This window comes from Sinohyriopsis cumingii, chromosome 14, assembly GCF_028554795.1.
Source record: "Sinohyriopsis cumingii isolate HCF-2022 chromosome 14, ASM2855479v2, whole genome shotgun sequence".
Classification (NCBI taxonomy): domain Eukaryota; kingdom Metazoa; phylum Mollusca; class Bivalvia; order Unionida; family Unionidae; genus Sinohyriopsis; species Sinohyriopsis cumingii.
The window spans coordinates 103,715,012-103,736,425 of NC_142974.1; the positions used below are offsets into that span (position 1 = coordinate 103,715,012).

Genomic DNA, 21,414 nt, shown 5'->3' on the forward strand with positions numbered 1-21,414 from the left:
TTAAATTTTAAGGCTGTTAAAATTAGTTAAATATTGGTTTAGAATTAGAAGTTCCGCAGATATCAAACTGATCTCTGCATATAAACAGTTATATGTTGAAATTGAATACAATAAAAGTATCAGCTGGGTTATATTCCTAAAAGATACGTTAAACAGATTTGGTTTTTGAGAAATGTGGATGTTTATTGATTCTGTAAATTGCTCCAAATTTATTCCAAGTTTTAAACGAGTTACACATTCTTTTCTATCAGACTGAATAATAAATGACAAAATTCTAAGAAACAGTCTTTATATAAACATATAAAAACCTATATCGGCCTCGAAAATTATTTCAAATGTTTGCTTAAATCGATCCATTTTTAGAAACTCAGAGTTTCTTGCCATAATCTAACAACTGAAACTGGGAGAAAGAGAAGTAATATAATCGATAGAAGTGAAAGATACTGCATGATCTGTACAAACCATGATAATGAAGATGAATATCTGTTTATTTTAGCATTGTCTCGGTATAGCTACTAGCTTGCGTGTAAACCTAATTCGAAAATACTTCTGCACATTGAACTGTAAGCTTCTAGACGTAGTAAAATTGTATGCTCACAAGCGAAATTTATTCATGAGGGTTTTAAAACAAGCGATATAGAACAATATATTCCCAAGAGTGTGTATATTTTCCCATCCTATCCTTTCCAACTCTTGACAATTACCGTTTGAGTTTATTCTTAAAGTTGTACATGTATCATTTGCTGACCACGCAGTATTTGTAATCTGTATTCAACAAGCAGGTAAATGCTTATGATAATAAACTAATGACCTATTGATTATGACTTTCTGTCTTATTCTTAGTAACTGAATATGGATTATGTGTGTGTGTGTGTGTGTGATGTAATACTATCATACACGTTAGAGAATTTTTAATTCGTACTCTACGGAGATTCTAATCCCGGTCTGCGGTAAACGGCACCCATCGCCTTGCCTGCACGCACCAATCCACATTCCATCACCACTAAGCACACACTAAGATGCTACTTAGTCGATGTTATATGCACTCGTGCGTAGCAGACACATTCACATGGCGACCTAGTAATTAATTCTCATCCCTCCAAGCCATAAATCAAAATGGAACAAAAAATTTTGAGCATACAGTCCTCAGCCGAGTTTAAGGCACCTGCCAGCAAATATTAACGGGTTTTATGGATCAAACAATAAAAAAGGCATTGCACATTCAGCAAAAATAAAATAAAAAATCCCATGCAAAACAGTCACGATATAGTTAGGAAATGATTGTAATCATTGCCCCCAGGTCCGTCGCAACTTTCCTCTGGATGAAACGGCGCGCCGGGAATCGTCACCTTCAGCGATTCCACTCGGAAAAAAAAATTAACTGCCAAATGGCGCACTGGGCGGTTGTCCGCATCACTCGCCCCTTAAGATGGCCCTGCTTGCCCATGGCTTACAGTGCGGATAAAGGTACATAAACATTACATGAAAAAAAAAAAAAAAAAAAAAAAAAAATGAGAAGAGGAGGGGTCTATATGTACCTCATACTGTTTTAAAGGCTGTCTACCGTACATATTGTTTTATAGTTGAAATCTACCGCTTTTGAAAAAAAAAGATTATAATTTATTGTTTTCTAAAGACAAAATAAAAAAAAAATAAAAACTATTTTTGTGCCTTATATCTCCACATAATAGAAACCAATAGGACCAGTCTACATGAGCCCAGAAATGTTTATATCGGTGCAACGATGTGGCCGAGTAACTGGATTAAGATGGCTAATAAGTATGTGTACTTGAGGAGCTAATTATTGATTACCATAATGTTGTTAACTGGAGAGTTTACAACCAAATGTGTGGTGCTTTCTGAGTTGTTTATAAGTAATAATGGGATCAATCATGGTCCATGATGACTTTCGAGTCTCCGATTATAAACGGCTGACCTTTGGCAGTGGCGAAGAACAACATACAATATCGCTGGGTGGAACAACAACACATAAAATCCATTAACTGTTTCGGAAAAAGCTAGTGGGCGGGTACACAAACGAAGATTATCATAATTACAGGTCGAGGGCGTGTTCACAAATAAACTGGAAGAGGCGAGATGCAGGATAGACCGACCATTAAATAATCTCGTCAGAAACATTTGAGTAGGTATTTTCATTTTTGCCATTCTTGAATTTCTTATAGCATTGTTCAAGATGTTTTTAAAAGGAATAATTAAAGGCAGCTCATATATTTTGGTTCAATTCATGTCAAAATGCGCGTTTCCCCCCAATGCTTAATGAACCACCGGTGAACAAACATAAAACTGGGGAATACATCTTAAGACCAACGTTTCTCCTTGGGATTAATTTAACTTGAAACAGTATAACTGCAGGAAAACTTGAGTTGTTGTTATGGGGTTTAATGCCATTTTTCAGTACACGTTAGGCTATGCATGGCGGCCAGTATTAATGATGGAGGAAGAACCCGGGAAAACCCCGGAAAGAACCACCGACCCACGAGAAGCTACTGGCAAGCAAGCTTTCTCACATACCCACATTGGCCGAATCCTAGACTCGAACCCACGCAGGCAGAGGTGAGATGGCAGTGATCCGTAACGGAGAGCGCTTTAGACCACTCGGCCACTCAGGGCCCCAGCCCAGAATGAGTTTGTAACTTTTCTGACGGGCTGATCATGATTGTTTTGTCACTGCCACGTTCTAATGCTGTTACGAAGAGGGCATTCTCCATTCTTCACAAAATAGAGTGATTCAAGGGGAAATGGGGCCCTGAAAAAAAAATATCAACTGCCTGTTAAGTGTGAAACTTGGGAATCACATTGTCATCAGTCAGTCAACTTGTGAAGGAACGTACAAAATGCATGTGGATTTTATTTGTTAAAAATCATGGTAGAGATAGATAACTCTTCCTTTTTTAACTGTCATACTCATACCCATTCATTATTACTGTAACATTTTTTATCGGAATGTGGCTCATGTTTCATTAGAGCATGCAAAGAATGCATATTATGGTAAAACATGTACTTCTTTTCTATTTAGCATCCTTAAAACATGAGCAGTTTATGTCGATAAAAGATCAACTTATTTAGAAGCCAATCTACTAATAAATATTTATGTATACTATTTTGATGTCCTTGTTGTAACATGTACAAGTCTGTATGGTGATATATACTGTATCGTCACTTTCAGATTACAGTATGTAATGGGCTACCGGCGGCCGAGTAATCTAAAGCGCTCACCGTTACAGATCACTGCCATCTCACCTGTGTCTGCGTGGGGTTGAGTCTCGGGTTTGGCCAAAGTGGGTACGTGAGAAAGCTTGCTAGTGGCTTCCCATGTATCGGTGGTTCTTTCCGGGGTTTTCCCGGGTTCTTCCTCCACCAGTTACACTGGCCGCGATGTATAACCTATCGTGTACTAAAAAATGGCGTTAAACCCAGCTACAACAAGTACTGTTTTGCCGGATAAGTGTAAGATATCACGGGTATTCTACTGGCACTCACATATTGTATTATCATATAGCAGTTAACGAGGCAACGCACATCTATACTTCCTTGTCTCAAACACAAACCATCTAAAAGCCATAAAGTTTAATTTGTTAGTTGTTGTTGTTCTCGGGTTTAACGCCATTTTTCAGCACAAGATAGGCTATACATGGCGGCCAGTATAACTGGTGGAGGAAGAACCCTGGAAAACCCAGGGAAGAACCACCGACCCACAAGAAGCTACTGGCAGGCTTTCCCACGTACCCAGGCTAGCCTAGTTAATGTTAGTCTATGCATGTGTACAGATATAAAGCAGTTTTGTGAAAATAGATATTCCTCCTTTTAGCCTGTGACCTACACCTTTGACCCCAAAGTCAACAGTTTTCTTGCCACTCAAATGCAAGCAATCCATAAAGACTGTTTTAAGTATGTAATAAATAACATGGAAGCCATTTCCTTCTTTATGCCATTGTAACCTTGACTTTTGACCTTTCAACTTCCAATCAATGTGTCTTTTTATCAAAAATGCAAATCATAGACATAGTCTCATCAAGGTATCTAATATACAAGTCAAGTTACTGTTTGGAGATGGGTTTTTTTCAGGCTCTGTGACCCTGACCTTGGTCATTTTGAGCTCAGAATAAAAAAGGTTTCTTTCCTGCCCCCGATGCAACAAGCTACCTGAAAATCTGGAAACATTAGATGATGGCTAACTTTAGTTCTTACGTGGAAATGAATTAGGGAATAAGCAGGCAGATGGGGACCATCAAAGCATGATACAATCCACCTTATGGTAGGAATATACAATTTGGAACCAAAACCCATTTATACCTTTACCAATGGAACAAGTGCTACCTGTGTCTCAACTATATTAAAGAATGGTGAAACAATGAAACCACCAATGGGATATAACTGAAAATTAGTTTATTGTATATAATTTGATAGCAGATTATGAATATGTAGCAAATTGTACATAAAAATTCTACCCAATAGCATAAGATCTACATCAAATAGCTACAAAATATATGTTCCACCTCTTTGATCAATTTATGTATATATGTAAAATAAGAAAATGTTGGCCACCTGACTTCAAATGACCACAGCAAAAATGATACATTGTAACTCAATCTAGCTGCTGGTAGTACGTCAAGTATTGCCTCATATTAACTTGAAATGCGACATGAAACAGAAAAACCTGTGTGAATAGAAAACCAAAACCAAACACAAAACTGTCACATTTTCCAAAGAAACAACAGGGTATTCATGTGTCTGTGATAAACTAATCTCACATTGTAAACAAAGATGGTGATATAGTAAGGTTTTCTTGCTAATGCCTTGATAAAACAGTCCAAACTGCATGTCCTTCTAATGCAGATGTGAAAAATCCAGATTAGCAAAAGCTGCCAAGAAAAATAAATCTGCCATTTTGGTCAATTAATAAATTTTACAACTGGTAAGCACTCACTGCAAATTAAGTATTCCATGAAGCCATACGGTTGACCCATTCCATGCAGCTAATAAATAATTATGGTTGATCATGAGTCACAGCAAATGACCAAAATCACATGTCTGAAATGCAGCAAAAAGTTTCAATGAATGTCAACTATTCAAAGAAAGATGCAATCAAATTTTGACTCCTGGGAAAATTTATATTTAGCTTTGGAATTTCCAAAATACCAAACTTTTCCTAGGACATTACTGACCAATAAGAGAAGTGAACAGTACATTAGGCCACACTGAATACTCCTGTTCAAAAGTCAAGTTTAACTGCTAACTGCGCAGATTGCATTTTTATATCAAATAATGCGCTGTCAGATTCGGCTGACCAGTAGAGCAAACAACACACACCTCAATCTTCTATCACATAATGCACTGGCAGATTCGGGTAGTCAGTAGAACACAGACCCCGATCTTCTATCAAATAATGTACTGGCAGATTGCGTTAATCAGTAGAACAATACAGACCCATTGGTTGGACTCGACTTCTGTGGAAGCATGTATACATTATGCACAGATTATGCAAAAACCCAACCTTGATGAAACAAAGCACGGTAAATCAAGTACTTCTTCAGGTATGCTAAGTTTGCAATGTATTATGCTAGTATTAACAACGGACATGCATTGAACTGGAACTCTTTTAAGAAGTTATGTAATTCAGCTAGTCAAAGAATGAACAATGTGGTAAATGTTGCACACTTTTATGGAACACATAGAATATCTTTTAGAACTCGATGGAATAAATTTTAAAGTAACAATAGTAAGAAAATAAAATGTTTAGCACCATAACGGAGATGAATTTGACATCAAGTTTAATTTGTAAAATCTTTTAAACCTATCTCTAGATTTCGTATGCAAAAAGATTCCAAATTAAATAAATTTAATAAGCCTACTATAATGCACTTTATTATACTGTAACACGAATTCAGGCATAACAGTCACATCATGGCTTTCAATTTTTCTTCCTTCTTAAATGCTCCCTTTTTTAGGACACCACTCAACAACCAATAAAACTCACAAACAGAAAGAAAAAAAACAATAAGATTTTAAAAACCTACAGCTTACTGATCATAATTAATGTTCTTACACAACAATGATTCATTTTTGTTGGGCATGGGGCTATTTTAATTCTGACCTTTATAAACTGGCAGGTAGCACAATTATTATATATTTCTGACTTGAATTTTGATTATTACTAGCCCTTGTTCATTCATATACAGATTTAATTTTCATTTATTGTTGACCTACCAAATGCAGACCCCAGCAAGTGCATTAAAGCAGGGTTCCCATGTATGCTGAATGATTCCACTTTCATAACAAGAACAACTACAGTCAGCGGCAAGAAATTCAGCAACTGTAAACAGAAGAATAATATTTCGATTGACCCTAACAGCAAAATTACTACTTGTTTAAGGTTTATATACATTCCATTAACAACTCCTGATTTATTTTAAATGTGGTTCTATTTTAAAATCAGTGGTGTAAGAAATTATTGAAATTTAAGATTAGTTTTTGTGAAAATAAATCAAATTATTAACTATGTACTGTCTTGACCCTGCCAAGTAAAAGAGTGTGCGTGTGTGTGAGAGATTTGGATTTTAAATGAAGTTTTAATGATTTTTCAGTCATATCGATAAGATGTCTGCAGTGTGGTGGTTTATAGCAATACTGGGTCACTATAATGCAGACATGAAGCATCATGTCCCACCCAGTCCTATGTGTGTGTGTGTGATTTGGATTTTTAATGTAGTTTTAACAATTTTTCAGTCATATCACCATGATGTCTGCAGTGCAGTGATTTATAGTGATGTCTAGCACTGGGGCATCATGCCACAGACATGTAGCATCATGCCCCAGTGCTAGACGTCACTATAAATGATCACATTACATTATTCTGACACCAGGCCAAACAAAAGAGGCTTAATACGACTCTGAGATGTATCCTTCTCTCAGTACCATCTATGTGCTTCATTTTAACAGGTGAAAAATTTATCTGGGTGTAAAGTGCATCTTATTATAAAACAGCACAGACCCAGCTCTGACATATGCCAGCAGTTCACTGGTTGATCATGGTCTGTGCTACTTATTTTACTATTTTTTTTAATTGTCAGAAACAGCACAAGTCAAGAGCTGACATTTTAAAATACAACAGTTGATCAGGGTCTGTGCAATTTGTTCTACTACACATACTAGAAACAGCATACACCCATCTGTCAAAAGTATAAATAAAACCAGTTGATCAGGGTCTACGTAATTCCTACTAATAATTATTATTAATAATATGGGGCTCCTTTTGATGTGTATTCCATACTGGTTGTTGTTGTTGTTGTAGGGTTTAGCACACAATAGGCTATACATGGCAGCCAGTATTAATGGTGGAGGAAGAACCCGGGAAAGAACCACTGACCCACGAGAAGCTACTGGCAAGATTCCTCACATACACACATTATATTACATACTGGAAGGTCTAGGTAAATGTTGTTTTTAGTTGTGTACGGCTTGTTCTTGAAAAATTAAGATATGTTTTTGTAAATGTGTTTAATCCATTTTGAAAACCACTTCTGCCAAAGATGTTAGGACTGAACCAGCTTTCATTTACTTGCCAATTTCAGTCTTCAAAACTATGTTTGATGTATCAACATTAAATAAGGAAGAAAATTATAAATGAATATAATGCAAATAATTAAATAATTTCACCCTTTCCAACTGATAATTATTATAGATATATATATATATCATTTGGTTAAATTTCTAGAATAAAATTATATAATAGAAATGATACAAGTTTGTTCTATGCTGTTTCTACCCTAATTTTAAATAAGATGAAAAAATGATAATATGGAACACACCAACATATGTAGATATCAAAAATAAATCTAAGCATTCCAAACTCGTATCTAATGTATGACAAAATTGGACTCAACATGCAAGCGAAATATATGGTAACTGTAACTGCACAATTTTTTTTATATAAGCAACATGTTCTTTTTCTTTCTGTTTCTCTGAATACAAGGCTTTGCAGCTAAAAGCATGTCCAAAAAGAAAATGAAATCCTTAATCTTGTTAAAAAACCATTATAATACAATCCAATAAAACAGGCACTTAATTTAGGCATGAATTTGTTCCATATTTTAACAACTGCCTGAAGATAGCCTTTAGGATCTACTTTGCTTCAATAACAATCCTTACTGGTCACAACATAATCTTAATCAGCCAACATTAATTATTTATATTAATTAGCTAACATTAATTATTAATATTAATTAGCTAAAACAGTCCAGGGCTGAATAACTGTAAATTAACAAAGCTCAAAAGATTCACAAAGATCTTCATTATGACAGTTCAAGAACAAAGTCATTAGAATTTGGTAAATTTGTTATCACTCCAATTAATGAAGAATTTAAGTTAGTCAATACAAGAGGAAAATCAAAACTCTTTATTTTGTTTTTATAAGACCTACTTTCAGTTCATTTCCAAAATACCATCATTTACCCAATCTTGCTAGTGTCAGCTATACCACAATTCTGCATATTACGCTATTGTCAATATATCATGGAACTCGGTACAACGCGGTTCTGTACATAACTCGGTTGGTGATTATGGACCCTGACTACCATGTTATAATGAGGAAGATCTCTAATATCAAAAAAAGTGAATAGATTTTTTTATGATCACCTTTTCATAAATCATCTACCATTAAACAAAACTTGCTCATTTTTCTTTCTAACGCATAGACTATATTTTGTTACCAGGAACCATACAAGTGGTGAATTGTCTTATAACACTGATATATCATCGTAATTAAAGGTCATGGAGTTGATATCATTCACTGGAAATGATACGAGTAGGCAGACAAATTGATACTGTTCACTGGAAATGATACGAGTAGGCAAATTGATACTGTTCACTGGAAATGATACGAGTAGGCAGACAAATTGATACAGTTCACTGGAAATGATATGAGTAGGCAAATTTATATTGTTCACAGAAAATGATACCTGTAGGTAGAAAAACTGATACTGTTCACTGGAAATGATACGAGTAGGCAAATTTATACTGTTCACTGGAAATGATATGAGTAGGCAAATTTATACTGTTCACAGAAAATGATACCTGTAGGTAGAAAAACTGATACTGTTCACTGGAAATGATATGAGTAGGCTGACAAACTGATACAGTTCACCTGAGACCAGATAAAGAGTATGCGGAACAGATGACATGAAATCAGGTAGTGAGTATACAGAAGAACTGATACTGTTTGCCTGAAATGTCATAAAGAGTTTGCAGTTGAGTTGGTACTGTTTGCCAGAAATGACATAAAGAGTTTGCAGTTGAGTTGGTACTGTTTGCCAGAAATGAAAAAAAGAGTTTGCAGTTGAGTTGGTACTGTTTGCCAAAAATGACATAAAGAGTTTGCAGTTGAGTTGGTACTGTTTGCCTGAAATGTCATAAAGAGTATGCAGTTGAGTTAGTACTGTTTGCCTGAAATGTCATAGAGTTTGCAGCTGAGTTGGTACTATTAGCCAGAAATGACATATAGAGTAGGCATTTGAGTTGGTACTGTTTTCCAGAAATGACATAAAGAGTATGCAGTTGAGTTGGTACTGTTTGCCTGAAATGGCATAAAGAGGATGCAGTTGAGTTGGTACTGTTTTTCAGAAATGTCATAAAGAGGACACAGAAGAGACGATATACCAGAAATCATAAGCAGAATAATCACAGACCCTGATCTGTTTGTGCATTATACAATCAAATACATGGACCCGTACTGTTTATGGCTGGACAGCACATGTTGTGCAAGTATCTTTTACAAGATGAAAATTTATTATTGTTTTTATTTCATGAAATGATTCAGAACAATTACTGACAAATTAACTTTAATCAGAATACAATGTTTAGATTAGGCAATCAGATTTATTCAGCATTGTTGGGGGAGGGGGGCACAGGAAAATAAAGGTAGGGATTAGAGATGTGATGGACATTTTTCACACATTCTGTCGATGTTTTGACAAAAATGCTAATATTAGCGTGAAGCCTGTAAATGCACATCCTAGAATAGACCTTGCTGTATAATACATCCCCCAAATGCAAACAGTACGGACAAAGATCCACAGATACGTCATCATTTGCCAGAAACTATGCTATGGGTGATTCCCAATTACAACTCCTAGTAAGGTGTGTTATATACAGGAAAATATGATATTGTGCATTTTAATCTCTAAATAAAATGATCTTTGGAGTATACCAATTTCCTAATGATATGGTTACTTAAACAGGACACAATGGAATGTGCCAGAGGTTGCATATATCTACAAGTTATAAAAAATCTATGCTGGATCAAACGCTTTCAGTGCATCCTGTCACAAATTTTGAGCCATTCCATATTGTCTTGAATTGCTCCGGGATGGGAAATTCAGTCTGAAAGAAATGAAGCAAGACATATAATTTAGTCCATTAGTCATATATTCTTTTATTAATATTATCCTATGATATATTCTCCTTTCATCTATAAGGCACTTCGCTTATACTGCCTTGGTACAAAATAACCCACTTGTGTCACACATCAAACCAAAACTTTCATCTGCACTTGATGCAGGGAATGTACAGGTAAAGAGAGAATTAAATAAATATATCTAAAGATAAACAAAAATGAACTGCATGATAAATTTTCCAATGGAAACAATCTGAGTAAGTATGAATCAAATTAAGGAGCTTGACCCAGTTTATTTGTGTTGGGCAGTAATCAAATTATGGTGTCTGACAGCAATCAAATGATGGTGTCTGACAGCAATCAAATGATGGTGTCTGACAGTAATCAAATTATGGTGTCTGACAGCAATCAAATGATGGTGTTTGACAGAAATCAAATTATGGTGGCTGACAGCAATCAAATAATGGTGTCTGACAACAATCAAATTATGGTGTCTGACAGCAATCAAATGATGGTGTCTGACAGCAATCAAATGATGGTGTCTGACAGTAATCAAATTATGGTGTCTGACAGCAATCAAATAATGGTGTTTGACAGAAATCAAATTATGGTGTCTGACAGCAATCAAATGATGGTATCTGACAACAATCAAATTATGGTGTCTGACAGCAATCAAATGATGGTGTCTGACAGCAATCAAATGATGGTGTCTGACAGTAATCAAATGATGGTGTTTGACAGCAATCAAATTATGGTGTCTGACAGCAATCAAATGATGGTGTTTGACAGCAATCAAATGATGGTGTCTGACAGCAATCAAATTATGGTGTTTGATAGCAATCAAATGATGGTGTTTGACAGCAATCAAATGATGGTGTTTGATAGCAGTCTAATTATAGTGTTTGACAGAAATCAAACTCTGGTGTTTGACAGCAATCAAATGATGGTGTTTGACAGCAATCAAATGATGGTGTTTGATAGCAGTCTAATTATAGTGTTTGACAGCAATCAAACTATGGTGTTTGACAGCAATCTAATTATAGTGTTTGACAGCAATCAAACTATGGTGTTTGACTAATCTAATTATGATGTTTGACAACAATCAAATTATGGTGTTGGACAGTAATCAAATTATGGTGTCTGACAGCAATCCAATTATGGTGTTTGACAGCAATCCAATTATGGTGTTGGATGGTAATCAAATTATGGTGTCTGACAGCAATACAATTATGGTGTTTGACAGGAGTCTAATTATGGTATTAGAAAGGAGTCTAATTATGGTATTAGACAGGAGTCTAATTATGGTGTTTGACAGTAATCAAATCAAGGTGTTTGACAGCAATCTAATTATGGTGTTTGACAGAAAACAAATTATGGTGTTTGACCTCAGTCAAATTATGGTATCTGACACCTTTCCATTTCAAAATCTATAACATTTATTCCTTGATAAAGACACAAGTGTCTGTTTAAACAAAAAAAAAAATCAAATAAAATGTGATACTGCACTTAAAAAATCAGCAACACCCCCTCCCCATTTTATGAGGTCAATGATGTTCTAAAACATTGAGAAATCCACATAAAAACCTAAATCAAATAAAAGTCAATAATTTGTTGAAAACTCTGCAAATGTGTTTTGCTTACATTGAGAACAACCTAAAAAAAATTATTAAATAGGTTATTTTCATGAAATATGGTGATTTTGTTTAAAAAGAATGTTTTTATTTTCCACCAAGTTCTATTTTAACAATTATTTAATTATAATTGTTTTTTTAACTCTACAGGGAAAACCAGTAGCTTCCAAGCTAAAGCTGATTTACACCCAACTAGATAACTATGTAAAAAGGGCAGCTCAACACAATCTTCCTGCCATTCAACAATGAAAAGATTAGGAAGTATGAACCAAACATTTTCAAAAATGTCTTTTAACTGACAGGAGTCTGTCGTATTACCTAATAAAATATTTGATTAAATTGAGCTTCTACTGTGGCTGGGTTTACAGAAACGAATACTCCCAGTCCATTCCATAAATTGATTAATTAACTGGCTACTGTATTGTCACCTTTGCCAGTCACGTCACATGGCATAAATAGTTTTTCATATTTTCATAGCAGGGCTATCGACTTTTGAAATCTTTACTCACAGGATTAATGACAGCGAGTATTGATAGGGACTAATGACAGCACGTACTGACAAGGATTAATGAATACCAACCAGTGACTGTGAAACTCAATTTACTTTTCATTTTATAGATGCCAGTTCCAAAGACAAGGACTGGATCAGACCAGGAATAAAGACAAATTCTCCATGAACAAAACTGTGTACTGTTTTGTCCAATATTTTTTCAAATGATAACATAACTCATGACAACAGTATTATTTTCAAGTACTCCAAAAACAGTATACCCAGACACCCAGAGCCTCATCAATTCTAGATCAAGCCACTCCCATATTTTAAGTCAGCTGACTTCTTAATAAAATAAACCCAACCAAAAACATCCAAAATACATTGTTTATCTGATAAAACCTTAAGTAGTCAAACTTGGTGATGACACTTGGCATGTTCACTTTATATTTCTGGAAAGACATTGGTAACGTGATTAATATTTAGCACTCTGCTGTGACTCTTATTCACAGGTGTCTCACCCATAGGAATATTGTCTCCATTCCTGTACAAAACAAAAATATGACCTATGAATGGCAAATGATACTAGTTCTGTTACCTCTGTTTCATTGGTTATTTACAATTAACTCTTCCTTGTCCCTTATGAATAATAATGAGCTGTGGGTGCATTTTAAATCTTGTCCACATTACAGTATAATGCATTACTCGTCCACATTACAGTATAATGCATTACTCGTCCACATTACAGTATAATACATTACTCGTCCACATTACAGTATAATGCATTACTTGTCCACATTACAGTATAATGCATTACTTGTCCACATTACAGTATAACGCATTACTTGTCCACATTACAGTATAATGCATTACTCGTCCACATTACAGTATAATGCATTACTTGTCCACATTACAGTATAATGCATTACTTGTCCACATTACAGTATAATGCATTACTTGTTTAATAATTTAATTGTTCCTGTCTGATTGTGTGACTGTGAAGCTAAGCTGGAGGCATTAGTGACTTATACAAGCACCTATAATAATGTTTTAGACTTTAAAAATATTTATCCTAGTTTTAATCATTTAGTCCAGAGAGCTGCTAACCAATGATTCCAATGACATATGGACTGGATATGTTCTTTACAGTTCTAATTTCATTCTTGTGATGTGAACTAATTATAAAAAAAATGCAAAACCACAATTCTTAAAAGCAGAAATTTGTCTTGATAGAAATTTTTAAAAAATGCTGAAACCCAGTTCACCAACTTCATATATTTGCTTTATTTAAAAATTTCAATTGGGCAACATGTTGTGGTTTTTGAAGTTTTCATTTGCTTGTTCAGGCAATGAAACTGATCAAGTCTCCAGGTATGGGGGGGGGAGGGAAGTAAAACTTTTGGGCAAGTAAAACTGGATTTTTGGCATGTAACCTTTTAAGTCACGTGTCCTGGGCCTGTGTCTGAAAAAATTAGTTTCCTCCCTGAATGGAATGAAATCAATATGAAAAAAATATTTACATCACAGTTATAGCCGTATCAGGGTTCAAACAGCATAGCTGTACTGAATGTTAACAGTATTATGGCTGTCAGAAATGTCAAACAACAAGGTTCAAACACTGGCTGTACTGAATGTTAACAGTATTATGGCTGTCAGAAATGTCAAACACCAAGGTTCAAACACTATGACTGTACTGAATGTTAACAGTATTATGGCTGGTCAGAAATGTCAAACACCAAGGTTCAAACACTATGACTGTACTGAATGTTAACAGTATTATGGCTGGTCAGAAATGTCAAACACCAAGGTTCAAACACTGGCTGTACTGAATGTTAACAGTATTATGGCTGGTCAGAAATGTCAAACACCAAGGTTTAAACACTGGCTGTACTGAATGTTAACAGTATTATGGCTGGTCAGAAATTTCAAACGACAAGGTTCAAACACTATGACTGTACTGAATGTTAACAGTATTATGGCTGGTCAGAAATTTCAAGCACCAAGGTTCAAACACTATGACTGTACTGAATGTTAACAGTATTATGGCTGGTCAGAAATGTCAAACACCAAGGTTCAAACACTGGCTGTACTGAATATTAACAGTATTATGGCTGGCCAGAAATGTCAAACACCAAGGTTTAAACACTGGCTGTACTGAATGTTAACAGTATTATGGCTGGTCAGAAATTTCAAACACCAAGGTTCAAACACTGGCTGTACTGAATGTTAACAGTATTATGGCTGGTCAGAAATGTCAAACACCAAGGTTCAAACACTATGACTGTACTGAATGTTAACAGTATTATGGCTGGTCAGAAATGTCAAACACCAAGTTCAAACACTATGACTGTACTGAATGTTAACAGTATTATGGCTGGTCAGAAATGTCAAACACCAAGGTTCAAACACTGGCTGTACTGAATAATAACAGTATTATGGCTGGTCAGAAATGTCAAACACCACGGTTCAAACACTGGCTGTACTGAATGTTAACAGTATTATGGCTGGTCAGAAATGTCAAACACCAAGGTTCAAACACTGGCTGTACTGAATGTTAACAGTATTATGGCTGGTCAGAAATGTCAAACACCAAGGTTCAAACACTGGCTGTACTGAATGTTAACAGTATTATGACTGGTCAGAAATTTCAAACACCAAGGTTCAAACACTGACTGTACTGAATGTTAACAGTATTATGGCTGGTCAGAAATGTCAAACAACAAGGTTCAAACACTGGCTGTACTGAATGTTAACAGTATTATGGCTGGCCAGAAATGTCAAACACCATGGTTTAAACACTGGCTGTACTGAATGTTAACAGTATTATGGCTGGTCAGAAATGTCAAACACCAAGGTTCAAACACTGTGACTGTACTGAATGTTAACAGTATTAAGGCTGGTCAGATATGTCAAACACCAAAGTTCAAACACTGGCTGTACTGAATGTTAACAGTATTATGGCTGGTCAGAACTGTCAAACACCAAGGTTCAAACAGCATGGCTGTACTGAATATTAACAGTATTATGGCTGGTCAGAAATTTCAAGCACCAAGGTTCAAACACTATGACTGTACTGAATGTTAACAGCATTATGGCTGGTCAGAAATTTCAAACAACAAGGTTCAAACACTGGCTGTACTGAATTAAGAAATGACAAAAGCTGCCATCCAAATAAATGACAAGTTTATCATATTCTGGTTGGTGATGTTTATTTCAGAGTGGGTTAACCACTGTTAGGTGGGTTGTTGGTAGGTTTTAACCACTGTTAGGTGGGTTGTTGGTAGGTTGGTAGGTCTCTACGCATTTCTTGGCTGCATTATGTTGAAAAGATACATGTCCTTCCAAAAGTAGACACCAACTCTTATGGATTTTAAGTACAAATATTTCAGAGAAGAAAAAAAAATGGAAAGATGTTTATTAGAATATTCCTATGTATTGTAATATTTGTCTATCCCCAACACCCCCACTTAAAAATGTACTTTGTATCTATCACAATACTATTCTATCCCCAAGCCCTCACTTTAATTATATTTTGTATGTATTATAATATTCATCTATTCCCACACCACCCTCTTTTAACTGTATTTTGTATATATTATAAAATTCTCTATTGCCATCCAGCAACCTTAAAATGTATTTTGTTCCTTGAAAAATTAAATTATGGCCCAACATCTATACCTATTGTTATCCACAGTTTAACACAAACCATCTGTGACACCTTTCTAATTATTGAAATTTGAAATTATAGCAAACATTTTCAAAATTCTTGACGAGTTTGAATTCCCAATAATTTTCCAAAGTCTTACAACAAAAGCAAATTAAAAGTCTATATTGATCAACTGTTTTCTCTCTCTGAGGGATTAAATGTCTATACTGAATAAGGGCTGTTTTCTGTCTCCGAGTGATTAAATGTCTATATTGAATAAGGCCTGTTTTCTGTCTCTTGTCAGATTTCTGTATATGATGTACATCAGATGTACGAGATGCTGCTTTTTATGCTTCGGAAAGATGTTTGGTATTCACTGAGTAGCTGCCATGAAGACAGTCTTGGAAAGAGATAAAAGTCTTTAAAAGTGTTCAACCTTGACATTTCTCATTCATTGGCATCCCCATTGATAATTGGCTGAATTTAAATGCAAATATATTTGTCTTGTTTTAATGCCATGAAGCTGTATTTTAAGACTAAATTAAAAAAAGGACAAAAACTGGCTTCACTGCAAAGTTAAACTGTCAATATGTTTGTCTAGTAAAGGAAAACAGATGAAAATGTTGTAAAAAAAAGGTATGTTCCCACCAGGTGATTTAAACCTTACTTTCCTGTTTGGCAGGCAGACACTTTACTGACTGAGCTACAACCCAATGAACCTGAATTTAATGAACCTGAATTTGAAGTGAAAGCTAAATACTGTATTTTACAATGTAATTTCACACTAAGCATACTATCCTGTACTGTATTTTACAATATAAATGGACACTAAACATACACTCCTGTACCGTAATTTACAATATAAATGGACACAAAGCATACACTCCTGTACCGTATTTTACAATATAAATGGACACAAAGCATACACTCCTGTACTGTATTTTACAATATAAATGGACACAAAGCATACACTCCTGTACCGTATTTTACAATATAAAAGGACACAAAGCATAACACTCCTGTACCATATTTTACAATATAAATGGACACAAAGCATACACTCCTGTACCGTATTTTACAATATAAATGGACACAAAGCATACACTCCTGTACCATATTTTACAATATAAATGAACACAAAGCATACACTCCTGTACCGTATTTTACAATATAAATGGACACAAAGCATACACTCCTGTACCATATTTTACAATATAAATGGACACAAAGCATACACTCCTGTACCGTATTTTACAATATAAAAGGACACAAAGCATAACACTCCTGTACCATATTTTACAATATAAATGGACACTAAGCATACACTCCTGTACCGTATTTTACAATATAAATGGACACAAAGCATACACTCCTGTACCATATTTTACAATATAAATGGACACTAAGCATACACTCCTGTACCGTATTTTACAATATAAATGGACACTAAGCATACACTACTGTACCGTATTTTACAATATAAATGGACACTAAGCATACACTCCTGTACCGTATTTTACAATATAAATGGACACTAAGCATACACTCCTGTACCGTATTTTACAATATAACTGACAAATGCATACACTTCTGTACCATATTTTACAATATAAATGGACACAAAGCATACACTACTGTACAACATTGTACAATATAACTGACAAATGCATACACTTCTGTACCGTATCTTACAATATAAATGGATACAAAGCATACACTACTGTACAACATTGTACAATATAACTGACAAATGCATACACTTCTGTACTACATTAAACAAATAAATGGGCACAAAGCAAACACTCCTGTACTGTATTTTACTAGATAAATGGACAAATGCATACACTTCTGTATCACATTAAACAAATAAAAGGGCACAACGCATACACTCCTGTATCATATTTTACAATATAAATGGACACAAACCATACATTCCTGTACCGTATTTTACAATATAAATGGACACAAAGCATACACTCCTGTACCATATTTTACAATATAAATGGACACAAAGCATATTCTCCTGTACCATATTTTACAAAATAACTTCACACAAAGCATATTCTCCTGTACCATATTTTACAAAATAACTTCACACAAGGCATATTCTCCTGTACCATATTTTACAAAATAACTTCACACAAAGCATATTCGCATATTCTCATGTACCATATTTTACAATGTAATTTAACACAGAGCATACTCTCCCATATCGTATTTTACATTTATGTTTAACATTTTTATTAATGTTAAGAGAAATCAACTCAAGCTTCCTTAAATACACCTTGAGTTTATCCTTACCTTTAAATATTAAGTGCATTTACCTTTACTCTTTATTTCAGTACCGAATGGGTTGATCCTACTTTTTTTAATATTTCATGGGTTTTTTCTAACTCTTTATTTCGATATTTAGTGGGTTTTTCCTTACTCTTTATTTTGAATGTTTATTGGGTTTATCCAAGCTCTTTATTTCAATGTTTAGTGGGGTTTTCCTTAATTTTTATTTCGATAGTTAGTGGGTTTATCCTCTTTATTTCAATATTAAGTGGGTTTTTCCTTACACTTTATTTTGATATTTAGTGGCTTCTATGCTTACCATTTATTTAAGATCTTTAGGGCAGTGTGGTGGCCATACCAGCTGTCAAAATAGCACCATTTTCATTTACGATAAACCAAACATCAAAAGACATCTTTTAGTGAAAACCCCCTGTTGATATGACCATCCACTCAGAAGGAGTAGCGATAAAAAGATTTTCAAGATGGCCACTGTGGTGATGATGTGTGAGAAGCACTGTTTTCATTTAGGACCAACTAAATCGTGTGTGTAAAGTTTCAAGAGAATCTTCCACGCTGTTGAGGATGAGTGGTGACAACAAACTTGTGCTAATGGATGAATGGACATTGACAACAGAAGAAAAACAGACCATACCACAAGCTCTTCTGGTCTATGAAGAGTAAAGCTAATAAAAACCAATGCTATAAAATTATTAAAAGTGTTGGTTGTTCAACACGAATACAACCTTACTCCATGATAATGTACTGAAGATAAGTTTGTCCAACTGACAGATACACAATCTCCAAAATCATTTTAATGAAGCAAGCTTGTGAGCACATCTAATTGCAAGTTTCAAGTTGCTGAACCCACCAAAGATATATGCCTATATCTAAAGATGGTTTTTCTCATACAAACTAGAAATATGTAACAAAATGACTATAAAATTGAATGACACATTACCACAGACCTGAAACTGATAATTTAATTTTTCATTTAAAAATGGTTGCAGAAATTGGACCTTGCTCAATCGAGTCCTCTCAACACTTAAAAACCTAAGACATATCTTTTTTTAAAACTATGAACTTACAAAATCTCCATCATCTTTCGGAACTAGGACATTCATCTCAGAAGATTTGGCCGTGACGATTTCAGCGTTCAAGGATTCCTTGCTCAGATAGATCAGACACCCATCCGTCTTGTCTATACTAAGGGTAGGACACTTGCCCAACGACTACAAGAATCAAAATATGCGTTTACATTATGATTTTCAAACCTGACAAAATGTTCTTAACAACACGATTCTATTTATTACAGCACTATCTGTAAACAACTGCCACCCCCTCCACAGCCCCATGTCAATGTTATACATGTGATAAAATGCAGGTATTATGCTGGACATGACCAACAGAGTAAATATATTGTAAAGATGACCTCACCGATCACAGAGTAAAATATATTTTATTGTCCAGAGTTAAAACAGCTTAACACTGCTTATATTACATCTAATTTCATACACAGACCCTGATCTGTCAGTCCACTGTGTGATTGGATACTCTTTTTTTTACATCTAATTTCATACAAACAACATAGACCCTGATCTGCCAGTCCACTATGTGATTCGATACTCTTTTTTTTTTTTACATCTAACTGCATACAAGCAACACAGAACCAGATCTGTCAGTCCACTGTGTGATTGGATACTCTTTTTTTTACCTCTAATTTCATACAAACAACATAGACCCTGATCTGCCAATCCACTGTGTAATGGGATACTCTTATTTTACATCTAATTTCATACAAACAACACAAACCTTGATCTACCAGTGATGCATATGATGGGATATCTGGGTCTACAGTTTTACTTACATCTGATCTCCTACAAAAGACACTAACCCTGTGTACAGACTGGTTTGCAGTTGGATCAGTATTATTAGGCATAAGATGATGCCGTACTTAATACTTAGAACTGTATGGAGATAAAAAAAATCTTTTAAAATATAACTTTACCTGCGCCTGAATACTTTGACAGTTGACAAACTCTACGGAAGATACGACGTCATGAAATACAATGGCAACCTTCTTGCAGTTGTCTGGTAAAACAAAAGAAAATTGTTACTTTAAAAATATCACTGAAAATTTGTGTTAAGTCATTATTAATATTTTCCATTTCATTTAAAAGCTGTGTTACAAATTTATAAATGGAGAAAAATGTAGTCAGTTTTATGAAAACTATCCTTGATACATCCAAAATGTAGACAGTTTTATGAAAACTATCCTTGATACATCCAAAATGTAGTCAGTTTTATGAAAACTATCCTTGATACATCCAAAATGTAGCCAGTTTTATGAAAACTATCCTTGATACATCCAAAATGTAGTCAGTTTTATGAAAACTATCCTTGATACATCCAAAATGTAGTCAGTTTTATGAAAACTATCCTTGATACATCCAAAATGTAGCCAGTTTTATGAAAACTATCCTTGATACATCCAAAATGTAGTCAGTTTTATGAAAACTATCCTTGATACATCCAAAATGTAGCCAGTTCTATTAAAATATATACATGATAAATCTACAATAAAAATGTTGTCAGTTCTTTTGAAATCGACCCATTTTAAATCCATGCAAAAAATACAAAACATTTTTTACTTACACTAAAGGATTTTGTTGCATACAAACTATTACAAAGATTAAAAGTTAAGCAAAAGTGTTTATATGGATGTGGGATGAAATATGACATATGGAAATAAAGTTTATATGATTGACTAAGAGTGTGTGTGTGTGTGTGTGATTTGGATTTTTAATGTAGCTCTAACAATTTTCTAGTCATATTGTTACAATGTATGCAGTGTGGAAGTTTATAGAGATGTCTAGCACCAGGGCATCATGCTGCAGACATGTTGCATCATGACTCACCCAGTCACATTACCCTGACACAAGGCAAACAAAAGAGCTTTAAA

General features: G+C 34.7%; 1 protein-coding gene across 2 annotated transcripts in view; it reads right to left on the reverse strand.

The window, feature by feature from the left end:
- Positions 1–4,390: 4,390 nt before the first annotated feature.
- The window catches only part of LOC149784532 (adenylyl cyclase-associated protein 1-like), a 222,609-nt gene continuing 205,585 nt past the window's right edge, over positions 4,391–21,414 (reverse strand). For both annotated transcript variants that reach the window (XM_089932619.1, XM_089932621.1), the window contains exons 12-14: positions 20,461–20,543; positions 19,541–19,684; positions 4,391–10,398 (exon numbers count right to left, since the gene is read on the reverse strand). In XM_089932619.1, coding sequence (XP_089788745.1) covers positions 10,318–10,398; positions 19,541–19,684; positions 20,461–20,543 — 308 coding nt within the window. In that variant the 3' untranslated portion in view covers positions 4,391–10,317. The remainder of the gene's footprint in view (positions 10,399–19,540; positions 19,685–20,460; positions 20,544–21,414) is intronic.